Below are 19182 nucleotides of genomic sequence, written 5' to 3'. Positions count from 1 at the left end.
GAAGCATCGAGATCATCTGGCTCCATAGCCACGGAAAAAGAAAAAAAAAAATGAAAAAGAGCATTATAAAAGGAGGCCCAAATCACTTAGGGAAACGACAGCATTTTCAGCTGCAATTCTGTTGACCCGGAGCTAAATCTGGACTGAATAAGAAATGTTCCCATTTTAGGAGCTCCCCAAAGTGAACAAAATGAAATATGTAGGCCGAACAGAGTGGCATGACAAACATCAAATGACTGGAAGCGAGTAAACCCCATCCTTTCGAAAATCAAGGCCTCCCCCCTCCCGATTCTCTCTCAAGTCGGCCCACAAACACTTCCCCGGTCGACAGGGGAGATGAGAATCACAGCGGCGGCTCTGCAACTCCGCTGTATCTTTAACAATCCCTGATTCGCCGCACACCGTAAAGCCGAGCCTACCCCGGGGGAAGGGAGGTTGCCATGGTCACAATCTCAATGCGTGTTACTCATTTGCAGATCCTCCCTCTAAAACTTTGGAAACTTCGTGGGGAGTGAAGGAAAAGAACGCCGGACCGCAGAATCCATTTTAAACGTCCGAACTTTTAACGTCCTTACGTCCTTTACCTTTACTTTAGTCATGTCAGGTGACGGGGAAGGAGCTGTGACTGGAAGAGAACGCGGAGAGATTCCGTGTGAATGCAGATGAAGGGCTTCTCGGCGACATCGTAGGCTCAGCCATTCCTCTTCGTGCCGCTCCTCCAAACGCCGGCCAATCGCGACCCATTTATCATACGTCTGGCCATGGTGGCTCAAAAAGTAAATATCAGCGGACGCCTGAATCCTTCAGCCGCCATCACCGTCAGTCCTCCTCCTCCTCCACCCCAGCAGTCTGAGGCTGGTGCACCAGACCATTGCCTCCACCGCAGCTCACAGCTTAACAGGATTCAGCACACTTTCTCAAGACTACACTGTCTCCCTCCATTTCGAGCGCCTTTTTTTTTTTTTTTTTTGAACCCCAGCCAATATTTCACACCGCCAGATACGACCACATAGAAAATGAGATACAGAGAGCCTATGGTGGTCTGTAACATGACCCCGTGGCATAGGTCTTGAATTCTTGATTACACCGAGCAGAGGGACGGAAGGATGGATGGATGGATGGGAAAGACATCTGGGGGGGATTCCCATGGGTTTAAATACTATCCACATACACGGAGGCACGGACCATACAGCTGCCTCGCTGGAAGCATCAAAAGCGGGGCTGTAGCTTGCGTTGGTACGGTGAGCGTGCTGTCGAGAAGGGGGATGGGTATTCCATAGTATCCTATACATTTTTTATGGATATTTGGTCGGTAGGGGAGTGCAGTTTACAATTCCAGAGAAAGAGGTGGGAATACTTATGGAGGCACGTTTATATACAAGGGCAGCGATTCCCAACCTATGGGACGCAGCCCACCAAATCATGGGCAAAACACATTTACTTTTTATTGAAAAAGTAAATACAAAATTATTAATTACAAAAACGTTAAATGTAAAAAAAAAAAAAATAATAATCATTCATGGTATTCTTTCTTTAAAACCTTAAAAAAAAAGCATCATTACTGATAGATAGAAACTTATGTTAGGGCATACTACGTCCAAGCCGGACCACGATCGTCGTGCACCTGGACATTTTTAAACTTGGTGATAATCAAAATGAATGGTTGGCCAGCATCAGGCACACTGAAAAGCAAAGAAGCCATCGGAACATCATCCACAAGGATGTCCCGGCGGGACAGTCCCTCATGTCAAACAAAAAAGAAATGTAGAAGAGAAAGTATAGTATAGCGCTGAATATTTATCATAAGGATTTTTTTGTACAGGCATGGAAGACGAACCATTACCGCTGTGCGTGGTGTGTTCCGAGATTTTATCAAACAAAGCTTTATCAAACTCAAGGAGTATCCGGGCAGGAAGAAAGTCATTGAAACGTCATGTAGGGGCACTGAGAACGCAAAGGCAGCGGAAGCGTCCTTTTGGTCCAGCTGATAATGAGCGTACGAAAAGAGTCGTTTTTATGGCCTCCGACTGAATGAAACGACAGACGTCACAAATCTGTCAAACCTGCTTGCCTATGTAAGGTATGAAAACAATGGAGAGATAAAAAAGGAAGATTTCCTGTTTTGCAAATCTTTACCGATGCGTTCAACCGCTGAGGTCATTTTTGACATTTTGAACGCTGAACGGGATTGATTGGTCAAAATGTGTGGGAGTGAGCACTGATGGGGCCTGTGCGATATTGGTTTAGCGCAGTGGAGTCATCACCCGGGTGAAAGCTGTGGCTCCACCCGTAGCATCTGTCCACTGCAGTATACTCAGAGCAGCACTGGCTGTAAAGAAAATGCTGCAGATCTAAAGACTGTTCTAGATGAGGCGGTCAGAGCCAACTTCATCAAAAGCCGACCACTGCAATCACCTTAATTTTCCGTTTTATGTGACGAGATGGGCAGTGAACATAAGCAGCTTCTGTTACACAACGAAGTCCGGTGGCTCTCAAGGGGGTCAAGGGTAGTCGAGCTCAAGGGGGTAGGTAATGATGTGACTTTTTGAATTGCGTGACGAGGTGAAAGTGTTTTATCTTGACACAAAGTTTTAACTCGCACATCGCTTCAGTGATTTTGAGCGGCCGGCTAAATTGGGACACCTGGCCGACATTTTCAGCCACTTAAATAGACTCTACCTCAGTCTCCAAGGAAAAGCAAGGACCATGTTCAATATCCAGAATAAAATAGAAGCGACCATAAGAAAAATTAAGAATTAATTAAGAGTCGGCCAGGCAAGTTGACCGGCCAAACTTTCACTCGTTTGAGAATCTGTCGGATTTTTTGACAAAGGAAGAAATGCGGCTTCCTGTCACCGTGATCAATCATGTCAAAGAGCACCTGCACGGTTTGAGGACCAAGCTGCGGGAATCCTTCCCCATCCCATATATGCAGTGCAGCTGGATCAAAAACCCCTTCGCCAGCCACAGTGACGAGACCCTCGCAGGCCCGAGCGCAATAGAAAAGGACAATCTTGTGGATCTCTCCTGCGACACCGTATTGAAACTGGCTTTCTCACAGAAGCACCTGACAAACTTTTGGCTTCATGTTGCTTCTGAGTATCCCGATCTGTCCAACAGAGCAGTGCGATTTCTGATGCCTTTCCCGACAACGTATCTCTGCGAGACTGGCTTTTCGGCGCTTGTGGCATTGAAGACTGAATACAGCAATAAACGAAATGTTAATCCAGATCTTCGCCTGAGACTGTCGTCCCTTATGCCAGACATCAAGCATTTGATGTCTGGCATGCAACATCAGCCTTCTCATGAGGTGAGTTAATATTAAAGGTGCTCCTCTAATTGTTAGTTTTACCAGCGCTGGCGTGAGTCGTTAGGCTACATTCAAAACACTGCGCCCTTCAGACAGCGCTTACTAGATACCGTTACGCGAAAGTTTCATAGATATAAGGTTATTTTTAACCCACCTCTTTTTTTGTTTTACCCCTACTGTACTATATGTATGAGAATGCATATGATTGTTGAAATATATGTCCTCTGAGAACGCACTGTTTGGCTCCCGTATTACTTCTGGTCGGATGTGGGCCGCAAACACTTTTCAGGTCTTCAAGTGGGCCATGAGTCCGAAAAGGGTTGGGAACCACTGTACCAGGGATGCATCAATATAAAATCGACCAATCGACCAAATAAATGTTTTGGGACAAGTGATTATGGCTCAATGTAATTGTATTGTATGTATTTTTGCAGCCATATGTCCTTATATCCAGCATGTATCCTCCACTGCACCGTTGTTCCAAAGTGATATTTTAGTGCAATGATGTTAACCTATTGATAATCACCAACTTACATCTAATGACCGGCGTGACGGACAGCAAATGCCGACCCTGCAGGTGGAAGACACAGGGTATCCCAGTCAAGGATGAGTTTGCAGAACCAACGCTTGCCAACAAACAGTTTTCACACCGTTTGAAAAGCCGCCTCAGTCACTCACCGCGTCACGATCGAAGGGACGATTATCTAGAACACCCCATGCGTAAGGGATAACATTGGAAATCTCTCTGCTTCTGGAGTGCCTTTCCCCTCCATAGGCAGACACGGTATTTAGGATCTGAATCGGAAGAACAAGTGATTTAGCAAGGGGCAAGAGCGTACCCCGCTCGTACATGTATATATTAAGCAGGAGCGTTTACTTTGCTCTGCCTTCATCATCACTATCCATCAGTGAGTCATCCTGCCATATTGGAGCTGCTAAATGGAGGGCAGAAAGAAGCTCTTCATCATGTTTCTACTCATTAAGTCCGGAGATCGTCGCCATTCAACTGGCAACAAGGCTCTGGATCCGCTCGCTGCCCTAATTGCTTTCCACCACAAAGAATGTCTGACAGCAAATGGGGAATGAATGACTGGAGAGGTGATGGCGTGCTTTTCTGGATTGGCGTGAGAGTCTTGACCTAGTAAAAAAAAACACAAGTCCTCTTTATTTAAGGCTGTAATCTCCAGGCCCGGTGGTCCCTGCTGCTCTGCTGGTTTCTCCACTTGTAAAACGGGCCTCGATAGCTTATGTGGAAAAACACAAGCAGGTAAACTAGAGCGCCAGTGCTCTGTGATCCAAAATAGGTCAAATTATCCATGCCTCCGCAACAGCAGGAACATGTCATTTTCGCCATTAAGTCATCGCTGCTCCTGATTACTGCGCATTGATGATTTCTTCCCGGAAAAACCCGGATGCACTGGGAGTCCTGCCTTTCCCAGACGTCAAGCATGTTCAATGCCGACAAGCAGGCACGCATGGGTACAATTAAGCCTTTTTAAATGTAATTAGATCAAAGAATTATAGGGGATAACCACGCATTTTCGGCGGATGATATAAAATGAGGGCAAAACAAAACAACAGGGGGTGTATCAAAAATCCAGCATGTCAAAACAAGGAGAAATAAATCCTAATCCCCGCCCGTACATCACTAATCTGAATCGCTGATCTACATGAACAGTCACTGCTCTGGATGCAGGGCCGGTGGAGGGGAGGCCACGGCTTTACAAACACTCTACCCTCTCTACCCCCAAGCAAAGGGAAATGCGTGTTTTTCAGGGTATTGAGTACACGGCGGGCCAGAAAAGTTCACTAAGTCCAATAACTCTGATATAAACATAATGAAAATGCAAGGCATGGGTATAGTCCAATAATATATTCGATTGGGCTTACGTGCTACAGAGTCATCACTTGAAAATGCACTGAATCATAGTTTTAAAGGACAAAGTGTTTTGTCTGATAAAGCCTTAAGAAGCTTGCTCGCCAACTAAGAAAGTAAAAGCAAGATAAAAATGATAAGTGATTTATATTTTGTGGTTCAATATGAACTTTTAATTGTTATTCATATGAAAAAAAAAAAAAAAAAGCCTTTTTAAGACTGGTGTTGGGAAACCCAAACGAAACCATTAACATAACACAAGCCAGAGAAATCCGTTGCCGATTTGGCGATTCTGAGTGACTGGTGTATAAAGGGTAAAAGTTGTCTGCAAATGGAAAGTCAAAATATAATAAATCCATCAGATTTCAAAGCCATGGACGGTTATAGTGTCATACTTGAACAATGAAAGAACAGTGGAAACCTCTACTAGTGATCACATCCGTCCGGGTCAAATTGATCACTATAAGCCAGGGGTGGGGAACCATTTTGGCTGGGAGAGCCATAAAAGCCAAATATTTCTAAATGTGTTTCCTTGTGAGCCATATAATATTTAATAATATTTAATGCAACTTAATGCGTGTATTTTTTTAAGGAGGCCATACATTTTTAACGTACAACACATCTGAGTACTTAAAAAAGCGCAAAATATAATACATTTCTCTTTATTCTTCTTAATAATATTGTTGTTATACTGTAGCTAACCAATAATAAATGAAATACTTTCTACCATTAATGCGACTTCTGGTGCTGCATGGTTTTGCTGATGACCTTGTAGTCTGCTTCATACGTAGCGAGGTTAAGCTTCATGCTGCATTGAGGCTTCCATCAGTTCAACGTGAGCGTAGGTTGCTCTTAATGTTTCTCAGATGTGAGAAAGACTGCTCGCATGCGTCTGTAGAGCCAAACATGCTCAATACGGCAATACTCACACGCTGCACTGTGTGGTATGTGACGGGAAGCTCGTTCCAAGTTTTAAGAATCAGCTGGTCTTCAGGTTCAAGTTCAAGAGATTAGTCGTCACATACATATTGAAGTTTTTTCCATTTCTGTCCACTTGTGTTCAGCTGATCGGTCCGACTGGAGGATCTTTATTATCCACAATTATTATAATAATCCTCAGTGATATATATAATTGTGACCTGCGTGCCGCATATTGAAATGAACAATAAAACTCTCGCCATGTGGGCGCGCCACGGCCAGAAAGACTCCGTCTCCCTCCCTAAACCCTTACCTGTGGGCAGAGACTCCCACAAGTGACGCCTGAACAGAGACCCGGGAGGGGCAGGGCGCCGAGTAAAAGGCCCCCCGAAGTCTTTCTGTGGTCCGCAACCGGTGCTTGACTACGCCCCTTTGTCCGCCACATTTCTATTTTGAATTTCATTTTCAAAATTGTAGTTTCCCTTACCTGTTTTACTTTAAAATGACACGGAATAATTATTTATTACTTAAATGTGATGAAAATTTTCAACTCAAAATTGTGTGCGAGCCATAGGTTCCTGACCCCTGCTATAAGCGGATGATTATCGTAACCAAATTAATTTTCTTTATTTCTTATGCAGATCACCATCGGATGGTATCAATGGCTCTGAGCGGCTTGACATGGGATGCATAGGGCTTTTTTTTGTTGTTGTTGTTACGTTCAATTAGGAAACGGAGGAAAATAAAAACAGAAAACAGAAAGACGCTGTTTTTCCATGTATAAAAAGACCCAAAATGAACACTGCAAGCGGACTACTTCATTACTATAAGCAAATTATTTAAACAGCATTTGTATGGGAATCATTTTGTCCCAAGCTTTTTGATCCTTATAAGCGGTTGATCACTGTAACTGTGAACATTAGAAGCCGTTTCCACTGTAGTTAAAAGATCCGTGCACACCAACACATGGCGACACAGTTGACGATTCACAGGGGAATTGGAAAGAGACAGCATTTGGGACTTCCTACGTGCCAAGCTGCGGCGCTTAGGGGCGAGAGAAGAGAGAGAAGAATGGGAAACCGACAAAGCGCAAGATAAAACGGGAGGGAAAGTCTATTTTGAATTGTGCGCGAGAGCTAGCCGCCGCATTAAGGCAAGCAGAATGTTCCACTTCAGGCTGCCAAACATTACCAGCAAAGCATGTCTGACCGGGATAACGGGGCCGAGCCCCGACAAATGAGCGTGCTTCCCCGTTCGTCCTTACTTACCCTCCGACACACACACACACACACACACACACACACACACACACACACACACACACACACACACACACACACACACACACACACACACACACACACACACACACACACACACACACACACACACACACACACACACACACGACTTAAATACAGAGCGCCCACATCACCTCAAAGTCAACTTCAATTTCTCAACCGCCACAAGCTTTCACCAGCAATCAGCAAACATTAACAAAGAGGCATTGTCGGGCTCAAGAATGCCAAACAGACAAAGAGGACAAAGCACTGGGTTTTTTTTCAAGCAAAGAAAAAAGCATTGGAAAGGCAGTAGCAGAGGTACGGCGGGTCCAATATTTTCAGAACAAGTGGTTTCATGTGATCCGAGGCGGCCTTTGCGCCAAAACGCAGGGTTTTCACTGCTGTAGACCACGGTGAACTGCACAAGAAGGTTTCGCAGCCAGCGTGCTATGTAGGCCACAGCGTGGTATGTGACCCACAAGATAGTTATGGCCCCCCCCCCCCCCCCGCCCCCTTTTTTTTTTTGTTCCTCCACCATCTGATACCCTACCCGGCGAGGTGGAAACCTATTCTACCGGAGCAGTAGGAACAGGAGCCGCAGCCGCGGTCTGTAGTGTCAGGTGTAGGGAGGGATCAGAGACGGCTGTTGTTTTTTTCCTTCCCTCCGGGAAAACAAGGAACGCGCCGATTCCCAGCGCCGCCTTTGCATTTCCACCGCGGTCGTCTCCCTCTCTCGTCCCCCCGATCACCGCCGGACATTTTGTCGAGTTTAGCCTTTCGTTCGCTGATCCTCACTCACCCTTCCCTTAGAAACAGCCTGAGCAACAAACTTATTTCTCATGGGAGGCAGCAGCCGGACGGGGGACCGGCAGGCGGGTACCGGCACGAGACACAAGCCGGGGGCATCGAACCGCACCGTGGAGACGAAACCCAACGGCGGTGGATCCCCCCCCGCCGGAGACCGAGGACTCCATCTCAATGAGCGGGAGGGGGGCGCGCTGTAGCGGCACACTGATAATAACCACCGAGGAGTGAAAATTTGCCACGGTCCAGTGGATTCAGGGACTTGAGGCCGTCGCACTCAAAACTGCACGGGATAAATTGAGGGGAATGGCTCTTTGAAAAGGTATTTGTTGGAAGACGGGCCTTTTCAGCGCAACATGTACGACAACAATTTAAGGGAAATGGGTCCCCGCAAGACATGCTAAACAAACCACTGACATTTCTATGACCAGCGCTGAGGCGACAGTAAAAGGCTGAATATGTTTTAAATGGAGCGTTGAGAAAATCTTCCTGTTGGCGGGCCGCCGCCGCCCCCTTCCCTTCCCTTCCTGTGCAGTCTCCTCATCTTTTATTAGCCCGGCCTCTCCGCAGCGCTTCTGAAAGGCTGAAAGAGCTCGCCATCACTGCAGCCGCACTTAATCACTATGACACCGTCACGTCGACAGGAATGCCGATCCAGCGCGGAAGGATAAAAAGGCAAAATACAGCACGTTCCAATTCCCCAGCGTTGGCGGGACGGGATTTGAGCGGCCGACGCGCAACGTCACCGAGTGTATTTCACATTGAGCGGATCACGGAGATAAAATGAACGCCGCGTCACCTCACCGGAATGTCAACCAGCGATAAAACTAAGGGGCCACGCGGCTCTCTCTCTCTCTCTCGAGCTGGCATTCATTTTACCGTGGGAATTATGGGGGGGGGGCGGAACAGGAAAAAAGTTATTCTCCAGCCTTTGGCCTGCACTTGACGGGGCCCGGGAACAAACAAACAGGGGCGGGAACAGTTGTTTGAAGACATTGTGTCTGCAAAATATAAAAAAATAAATAAAAAAATAAAATAAAATAAAAAATAGCCCAATTAATTTCCTTTTATGACCCACTTCAGTCAAAGGACGCAAAGCCGCTATCAGGCGCAATGCGAGTTGGAGGCCTGTAACGCGCGCCATAAATCAAACGATATCTCACGCAGCCGATCTCGAGCGAGCCCCAAAGTGTGAAGTACACCAGATGGGAGCGCTAGGAAACGCTAGTGGCCCTCTCCATCTTTCCATCTTTCCATCCCTCTCTCTCTCTCTCTCTCCCTCTCTCCCCCAATAACCGATCCGCGGAGGAAGTCGCGAGGCACGATCTGATAGCGAATCTCTAACCGGCCAGCGGGACCCAGTCACAACACGCCGCCCACTCGTCGTCTGCGTAAAAAAGGGGGTCAGCTTTGCGTCTTTCAGCACTTTTTCCGCCTCCTGTTTTCCCCTCTATCTACCCATCTTTCTCCCTCCCCCTTCGAGGCAGGAAGGATTGTGGTCAGGGAACATTGCTGGTTCGTCTATTCTGAGAGAAATAACAGCCTTTTCCCTTACTCCACCCTGCGCTTGCCTCGCTAAATTGAGGACACAGAATATACCTTAGTGAAATGCCACAAGTTCAAGTTCAGAAAAAAAAAAAAAAAAAAAGACGCCGGAGGGGGAAGGGAGCGCACGGTACATCTAATCTCATCTGCACGGCCTAATATTCGGTTAGGGTGAAAACCAAAGTCCTCATGCGTTCCTGTTACGCAGTCGCCATCCATATCCTTCATTTGTGCTTTTGACATTCCTTTACATAAACCTCGGGCGAAGAGGCTTCCCCCTCCGGCAACGCAAAGCACAAGCCGGAGGGGGGGAAAAACAAGCACGTTTCACAATGCAGCCCGTGCCCATGCAAGGGGATCGAGAGCTTTCCTTCAGTTCCGCTACTGGGCCTTGGAACTTACAGATGCGAGGCGGAATTGCCAAATATCACTGAGTCATGTTTTCTAAGAGTCTCGAGACGAGACGGAATGAATGTAACAGTTGAACAGGTTTTGGAAAAGCCGACCGCAGTGCAACTCCCCATTTCCCAAAGGCTTCCTTAGAATCCCGCCGGCGCTCCTAAAGGCCTATCTTAATTGGGAACATCGCTTGAGTTGCATTCATGGACTCAATACATTTCACATTAGTCTGTTGCCATGCCAACCTGCTACCAGGTTAACAGCGGACCACTACAGCTGCAGCAACGATAAGAGACCGAAAACCCTTCCTCGGTTCCCGCATCAGGTGGTCGATAATGAAGACTCCCATTCAGGCATTAGTATTCTCATCAGGGAAACGGGTTTCCTTGACGGATGCATTCATTACTTACCGAAACGTCGAAGAGCTCCTCCGTGTCGTCCAGCATGCGCACCCTGAGCGTCACGTGCCGCCCGGGCGGCATGGCGGGGGGCCTACGCCCAGGGTCCAGGGTACTGATCCCCAGGGTCTCCGGGGCTCCCAGACGCTGGCCTGCGGCCGATGGCGTCGGCTCTGGCTCCACCATGACGCTCTGCTTCTGCCCAGCCTGCGGAGGACCCAAAACGCGTCAGAGAGGAAGGAAGACACACACACACACACACACACACACACACACACACACACACACACACACACACACACACACACACTAGAGGTAGCTACGTCATAAACAAATAAAAAACCTGCCACAGGGCGCCAGAGGAGAAGCATCACAACTTTTGTGTCAGGCTCACGCCGAAATTGCAAATGAAGTATTTGCACTCTCAGATAATGGCTGATAATTGTAGCCTTTGGGAGGACCAATTACTAAATTAAGCGATCCTAATTTGTTCTCGATTTCAAAGCGTGAGGCAGGAAGCCCAGATTTGACAGATGAATATCAAGGATAGAGTGTAAACTCAATGAGTCATTACCAGCGTTAATTATTTAGGACGACCATCCTAAATGTGGATGCAAGTGGATTTTCGTGTGTACAGGCAGAGCCGTCACAGTTTAAACCCTCTGGGTTCCGCTGGAGAAGATGACAAAGCAGCGGGGATTGTGTTGTTACAGATAAATCATAAAGTTACCCGAGCAGTATGACTTCCTCCCACATTACTCACACTTAAGTCATTTGCAAACCAACGACGCCAGGTCTCACCTCATATTCAAATCACACCAAAGTATGTGGTGGTGGAGCAATCTGTAATTGGAGTCAGTGTGTCTCCGTTGCTCAATCGCTATCCCGAGGTGCGGGAATGCGTCTGGACTAGCCGAGGAGTCACCCATTGTAGGTTGACACCTGAGCCGGCCACTATCCACCCGCCGCTGCTCCACCCCTCCCCACCCCCGCAAACAGCCCTCATCCACCCGGGCCAGATCGCCTTAAGCCACGCTGTCGCGCTTAATTCTCCCTTCATCGCACATTCCAGCCTGCTGATGTCATCCCGAGACCTCACCAACTGGTTTCCCGGGAGCGCGGCGGCCAGTGGGCAGTTGCTCCATGGCCACAGCTGCGGACGACTGCAGCGGCGCGGGGGCCAAAATGTTGACAAATTCAAAACGGAAATCTCAAAAAAATAATAATAATAATAATAAAACATTTTAAAAACCTAGATCCACTATCGTTTGCGATGAATCGGTTTGAATTGCCTTCAAATTGAATTTTGGGTTAACTGTTAAACACACACTACAGCCCTACTTAGTGCGAGTGTTTTCATCATTTGTATCTGCCCACGCATTGACATCACAGGGTACGGGGATGCGGATGGGATTCGCGTCACTTTTCGGACTGTCACAGGGATCGGACCGGGAGGATTGACTCCATGGTTTTAAAATCAGGTGGAAATCCAGGCCCATGCCGCCACCGCTCTGAATCAAAACATACAGGCTGTGAAACCAAAGCACGTCCTTCACCAGCAGAACATTAAGACGTCCCATCGACCGGTCGTCCGCGTTTTCATGCAAAGTCTACACATTCTTTATGGCTATGAGACCCACAAATTTGGTAACCCAAAAAGACTGAAAATTCCGGCCCCGGCCCCCCTCCCCCAACCTCGTAAATCAAGCAGTCATGGGTTTCAGCCTCTGTTGGTCTCTAAATAGGCTCCGGCGAGACACACAGCAGTGACTATCTGGGTTTACAAATGCCACCTTGTTCCTGTGGAGAGGGTGTGACATGAGACCATCGTACTGGGTCAGGGTACAATGCCAGGGGGACGCTCACAGACCCCATAGCGTTTTCTTTTTTTCCCCCCTCCACCAGCATTTCTCTGCCTTTGAACTTGTTTGCCTGAAATTCCCCACAACTGTGTAACACTGAGCCATGGGTCTTGAGCCAACAGTGGTTTCTCTGTGTGCCGGGGACACACTGAGGCCCTTCAGTGCAGTCCAACACACACTTTCTGCTGCTGCACAGCTGGATTCCATTACTGACAGCTGGATGGCCTAAGGACGGAATGCTTCATCCAAATATCTACCTGAGGCCTGATAAAAAAAATGTTTTATTAAATAAATAAAATTTAAATAAAATAATCCACTTCATTGAGCAACACCGATTCATAAGACATTGACCCCTGGGGTGTGGCTTGTATTGCATGAGCAGAATGAGCTCCCCTCAAAATGATGGCATCTCAAAGATCAAAATTATCACTATGTGACTTAACAGCGGACTGGGTCGCACGGCAAACGCAGCAACAGGAGCTGTGCACGGATCCCGTGTGGATTAACGGCGCAATGCTGCTAATAAGCGCTCCTCTTCAGATTAAATAAGAATTAAAAAAAAAAAAAATGAATCCCTCAACTCACCTTAGCGGCTACAGGCGTGTGGAAAACCAACAACCGGCCACAATCCCGTGCAACATGTGGGCCATTTAAACCAATTTGCGGATCACATGCAAAGGGATCTGCAGAGTCCACAGGGTCCTCGTTGCACTCACGTTCATATCAATCCAGGTCGCAACTCTCACACAGGACCTTCATCTGGGGGTTGTTGCGGGGGGGCAGTCTTCGTCGTAGCGCAAGTTGATCACTTTCCTAGACCCCCCCCCCCCCCCCCCCGGAGGACTTGGCGGAACAGGTTTCTTACCTCTTGCTCGCACGGAGGGCGATCCGCGTGTGCGTGTGCGTGTGTTCCGCCGGACGGAGAAGGAGCGTGCGTCCACCCCGCGCCGCGCCGAGCCGCGCACAGCAGATCCTGGACCGGGGCGGACTTTCAGATCATTCCGGTGGGAAGCCTCAGCGCGGGCGCCATGGCGGACGGCGGAGTGTGCGTGCGTGCGTGCGTGCGTGCGTGCGGGAGAGGGAGGCAGGATTATCACGCCGAACCGAGCGGCGGACCCAGCCACACCGGGAGGGAGGCGCGGGAGAGTGTCGCGTGACGCGCCAACGAGTCGTTCCTGGCGAACAAAGGGTTTTTTTTTTTTTGTTTTTTTTTTAATGATTCGGTTGTCGGGAGTCACTGCTGCTGCTGCAAAAAAGAGTAAATCTTCGATTCGCAAATCGAGAATAATTACCGACGACTAAATTAAAACCCCAAGACAAAAATGATAATAATGGCCAAGACATTTGGGTAATTCACATTGCACGCGTCTGTTTTCCGCTTCGTATTCCACCCAAATGAAAACATTTTGACACACGCAAAATCTTTGTGATCCACGCATTTATCTCCCAAAACACACGTTTTTACAGCCGATCGGCTCTTGTGACTGTCGTTCGTCGTTCAACCGCCGCTCACCCGCGGCTCCGACCGCCACCTGGAGTCGGAAAGGTCGAACGACTCGTTTTACCGAGTGACTCGACGAGAACCGAGTCTCAAAAAAGGGTCGAACCTTTCATGACGGGTGCAGCGCGTCCAGCCCGGAGCCGTCACCCGAGGAGCGGGAGCACCACCCGGCGGCTGGGACTGGAACTACAAGACAACGCTGCAACCGAAGTTCCTTGGTTACTCTGCACCACGCCTGTCTGATATGAAAATATGTATTTGTATTAATTCATAGACATTAATACTTGAACAAACAGGGGTGGGTTTCACCGTATGCGGCAGCGGTGGAGCAATGTTTAGTATGAATGTGCTTATTTTGATTATCAGCCTGCTGGAATAATTGTTATTTATGTAGATGTGAAGAAGAAAGAAGAAAGAAAGTCTTTATTCTGCATTTGACCCATCCTGGCTTGTCCTTCCTCCGGGGGCACAGCCAGGAGCAGTGGGCAGCATACGTGGACGCGCCCGGGGACCAGGTGATAAGTGTCCATCGCTGGTCAGACGATGATGGGTGCATGTTTTCGGTGGGGGGTCCTTACTGACGTGAGGTGGAGGAAACCCCATGTGAGCACGGGGAGAACATGCAAACTCCACACAGAAAGGCTCCTATTTGGGAGATAACCCGCCGGAATAGGGGCTGCATAAATAACAATTACAGAAGAAAGACAGAATTTTGTGAATACATAATCGGCAACATATATATTGCCGATTATGGACAGTAGGCGCATAATTCTGTCTTTGATGTTGTTTTCTTGGCTTGATTTCTTCCACTTTTGGCCGACAGAGCCTCCTTTTGGTGGCTGCAGTGGGCGTTCCGGGGTCTGCCGCGGGCTGGTCAGTCGGCTGCACATGCTCCCCGGATCGATCTTCCGCCGGCTGATGTCATCGTGCTGGGCTCGGTCTTTTTGGTGGTTTGGCTTCGGACCGCGTCGGACTGTGGAAATGATTCAGCCAGCGGTGACTGGAATCTGCGGTTTGGAGGCCTGTCTCCCGTCTGGTCGGCTTCTGTGTTGCTTATGTGGGTCAATGGGTGGACTGGCTGGTGCTGCCGGTCAGCGAAAAGGAACGGTCCCGATCCGGGTGCTCTCCATGTCTGTGGTCCGTGTGGCTGCATGGAGGGTGGATGGGTGTTGCCTGACTTGGCCTGTTGCAGGTTAGTTATGGTCCGGTTAACTGGCCAGAGCCTCCCGTCCAAAATGTGCTTTTGGCTTCTTTGTCTAAAGGGCATGTCCCACTGGGTGGAGACCTCAGGCCTGTATCTCTTAGCAGGCACCGGGTAAGACCCGGAATTGGCAAGATCAAATTGGCTTCAGTTTCAGAGAGAAAGGCCTGTGGTCATAAGTTCTACCATTTTGGCCCTGCTTCCGCCGCGACCTCAAACTGGACTAAGTGGATGAAGATAGACGGACACTCATTTCTAAAAATACATTAGTCGGCATAAATCCCATCTCATTTTCAGTGGTGGAACGCTTTCATACAGTACAGTACATTATATGTGAGTGAAGAAGGGAACCGGCCGGGAGAGACCAAAAAGGAAAATGCATTTATCCACAATGTCTGCTCTCGGTTTCCCTAATTTAAAAAAATGACATAATGTCGCAGCAGTGAATAGCTCTTTGGTGTCGTTCTAATCATTTTAAGATTCTTTTTTTTCTGGTGAAATATGCTTTATTTTTTGGGCAAAAATTGTGCTAGGATCCCAATGCACCAGCACCACCACCAACCGAGCCACGACCAAGTCAAGCTGTCGCCTCTATCGTGAGGTTCTCGGAGACCTGGATGGAACCAGGAGCCATGCAGCGCTCTACTTCCTCCCGCGCTGCTCTGGATGGAGAGGGGCCCCCGGGGGGCCTCCGGCTGGGCCCGTTGCCGCCGTGACGCCCACGCCCTATGTGTAGCGCTGTGTAGCGACGGGGATAAAAGACACAGGCAGTTTAGCGCGGGGCTGGGAGTCGGCTTTATCGCCCTGCCTTTCACCGATCGCCCACCTCCCCGCTGGCGGGGCCAGGGGGGTCTCCTACGCCTGCTGATGCGGGACTGAAATGTAAAAACCACACTGCGTCTTGGCAGCGCCGCGGACCCCGCGGACGCATTTCCAAACTGGAACTAAGGCAAAGAGGAACACTGCAGCAGGAGCGTGAAAGCACAGACGGAGCCACGTCGCCGCTGCCAACGAAGATTATGTATGTAATCGGGAATGGTAATGATATTGTGCGTTGCGGTTTCACCGCGCGGGGAGGCCTTGACACCTTCAGTCACAACTTCCCAACTGTCACGGCAGCTGAAGGTCGGCGACGTGGAGATGGAGTCAAGGCAAACTGAGATGAAATCATTTTGCGGATCACTTCACATCGTCTACCTCCCGAACATCCTAAACCGCGTGTTAACTCTGAGGCACTTCACCCTGGCAAGTGCTTCCCGCTACGCCAAATTGGTCGTTAGTTTGCATTCAATTCAACCTTGTCTCATGGTTTTCATTCCGTGAAGCAGGAATGCTGTACATTACTGTTCTCATTAAAATCACCACCAGTGCGGATCCCAAATCACACAGATAAATAGAAAATAAAACAAAAATAAACAAAATAAACAACACATTTCCCGACGGAGTTTCAGGGAATTTTAGATTCAAATCCAAATAGTCAATCCATCAACGACAAATTCCATGTTTATTAATGGCTCCGACAGATTTTTTTTTTCTCCAACGTGTCAGTCACCTTTCATTTAATTTCCGTCCCAAAATTCGGAGCGTGTCTCAGAAAGCCACATATTTTGAGGAATGGGGCGTGTGTTGGGAGAGTGTGTTTGTTCAGCTGTTTGCACTGTGGGAGGAAAAGCAGGAAATCACATCTGCAGTCGGTGGCGTCCCAATTGTGTCTGCCGTTGGGATTTACTGCCCCTGTCTCAGGATTTTAATGAATCCTTCTCGTGTTTTTTTTTCCCCCGACGTGTACGATATCAACCCCCCCTGCCTGGAAACCACTTCAAACCGATCACTTCCAAGGACTCACCCCACCATGACCGAAATTCACCTTTACGGCGCCGACACCGTAGGCCTACTCTTCCGCTCAGGCTCGCTGGCGTTAAAAGCATCTGGAAATGGAGCCGTGCTTTCCTTTCTATTTCCACTCTGCGTCCCTCCCCGCTACGTCACTTTCCTCCCACCACCTTTGAGTAACGGGTCATTAGAGCAGGATCTCGACTTTAACACTGGCCCCCCGCTGCTCCAGTCACTCTTGCGACAATGAGTCTCCTTCCTGATTGCTCGTGGTCCTCGATGGGGCTTCCGAAAAGAAAGCCGTTCCGAGTAAAAAGTCTGCGTGAATCCCATTGTTTCTCGTATTCTATTCCCAATAAACGGATTATGCTTCTTTTAATTTGGCCATAAGAAATCTGCCCTGAGCTGTGTTTAGGAGGGAATGGCTTTCTTTTTTCACCTATATTTAAAAACAAAAAAAAACAAAACGTACGACACAAAGTCTTCTTCGTTGTGTCGAAAAGGGTGATGTTGATTATTAATTCCCAAAAAAACAACAACACTATAATCAGATGCAGAGATGAACGTTTGCCTGGAGACGGTTTATGTGTTGTCATCATTCCAACAGGGATGGTTGGCAGCCACAGAGCAACTGGAATCCCTGGAATGCTCTCTAGAGGAGGAGGAGGAGGAGGAGGAAGAGGAGGGGGAGGAGCAGGGAGGTGGTGGTGCAGCTTATCAAGTGAAGGGCGGAGAAGCGTTTAGTGAATAAGAGTCCATTCAAGATGCGGCTCCCTCCCCCCGATGGAGCCCTGCTGAGCCTCCACCGAGCCTCCACCTCCATTGTTATCCCACACATCCACACATCATATCACATGTCATATCACACAATGACACATCACATATCATATCACATAACATATCACACATCATATCACATGTCATATCACACAATGACACATCACATCACATATCATATCACACATCATATCACAGATATAACACATAATTCCACACATTATATCACAGATCCACACATAATATCAAATATCTTATCACATATCATACCACACATCATATCACATTTATTTCAGGTTTACTGGGTATTGTCTTTTCTTTTTTGTACTTTTTATTCTATATTGCCTTGTTATTGTTGCTTATTTTGACGTGAGTTGCTTTGACACTGTAAATTCCCTCCGTGGATGAATAACATTTCTACCTATCTATCTATCTATCTATCTATCTATCTATCTAACGATCTATCTATCTATCTATCTAACGATCTATCTATCTATCTATCTAACGATCTATCTATCCATCTATCTAGCGACCCATCCATCCATCTACTGTGTCTATCTATCTATTGTGTCTATCTATTTATCTATTCATCCATCCATCTATCTATCTATCTATCTACTGTATCCATCTATCTAGCAATCCATCCATCCATCTACTGTGTCTATCTATCTGTCTATCTATTGTGTCTATATCTATTTATCTATTCATTCATCCATCTATCTATCTACATATCTATCTATCAACTGTATCCATCTATCTATCTATCTATCCATCTACTGTATCCATCTATTAATCTATCTACTGTATCTATCTATCCACCTATTTATCTATCTACTATATATCTATCTATCCATCCATCTACTGTATACATCTATCCATCTATCTATCCATTCTTTGGACATAATAATGGATGCCGTTGTTGACTACATAATGTGTTTTGTACACATTGAAGACCCTCTCCGCTCACATAAACAAATTGTAAAACAGTGTGATATTTCGAAAAATTCGATATTTCAATGATGTTATTCCTCCAGGAAATGTTTGCACTCTCAACCGTCATAGAAAATGCATGGTTTTGAGGATGTTCAAATTAACTAACACACACAAACACACACACACACACACACACGTTAAATAATACACACAAAAAAGCACACAGCGGTAAAGTAAACAAAACCAGATTTGCATTCCAGTATATTTGTCTTAAATCCAATTATTCCACTTTGTTGGCAAACGCTACGAGAGATCAGTTGTTATCCCAGCTGCGACGTGTCTGACATCAACATTTTCTTACATGTTTACCACGTCCCCTTTGAGGAGGAGAATATGACATTTGAGCGGAGGAATTATTCTCTTCCTTTGTCTGTAGACATCATCCCCCCCCCCCCCCCCCCAAACACACACACACACACACACACACACACAGTGTTACAGCTGCAAATTAGAGTGTGAAATTGACAACTCGCGTGTTGCCA

The 19182-nt window shown here is 47.4% G+C and overlaps 1 protein-coding gene across 4 annotated transcripts in view; it reads right to left on the bottom strand.

Annotated features, from left to right (window-relative positions):
• LOC307243804 (FERM, ARHGEF and pleckstrin domain-containing protein 1) overlaps positions 1-13511 on the bottom strand; it is a 59304-nt gene extending 45793 nt beyond the window's left edge. For all 4 annotated transcript variants that reach the window (XM_080018760.1, XM_080018762.1, XM_080018761.1 and 1 more), the window contains exons 1-2: positions 13261-13511; positions 10546-10740 (exon numbers count right to left, since the gene is read on the bottom strand). In XM_080018760.1, the coding sequence (XP_079874886.1) occupies positions 10546-10719 (174 nt within the window). In that variant the 5' untranslated portion in view covers positions 10720-10740; positions 13261-13511. The remainder of the gene's footprint in view (positions 1-10545; positions 10741-13260) is intronic.
• Between the last annotated feature and the right edge of the window lie 5671 nt (positions 13512-19182).

This window comes from Zeus faber (genome assembly GCF_960531495.2).
Source record: "Zeus faber genome assembly, chromosome: 18".
Lineage (NCBI taxonomy): Eukaryota > Metazoa > Chordata > Actinopteri > Zeiformes > Zeidae > Zeus > Zeus faber.
Note: the sequence above shows the minus strand (reverse complement) of the source record. Positions and strands in the feature narration are given on the sequence as shown.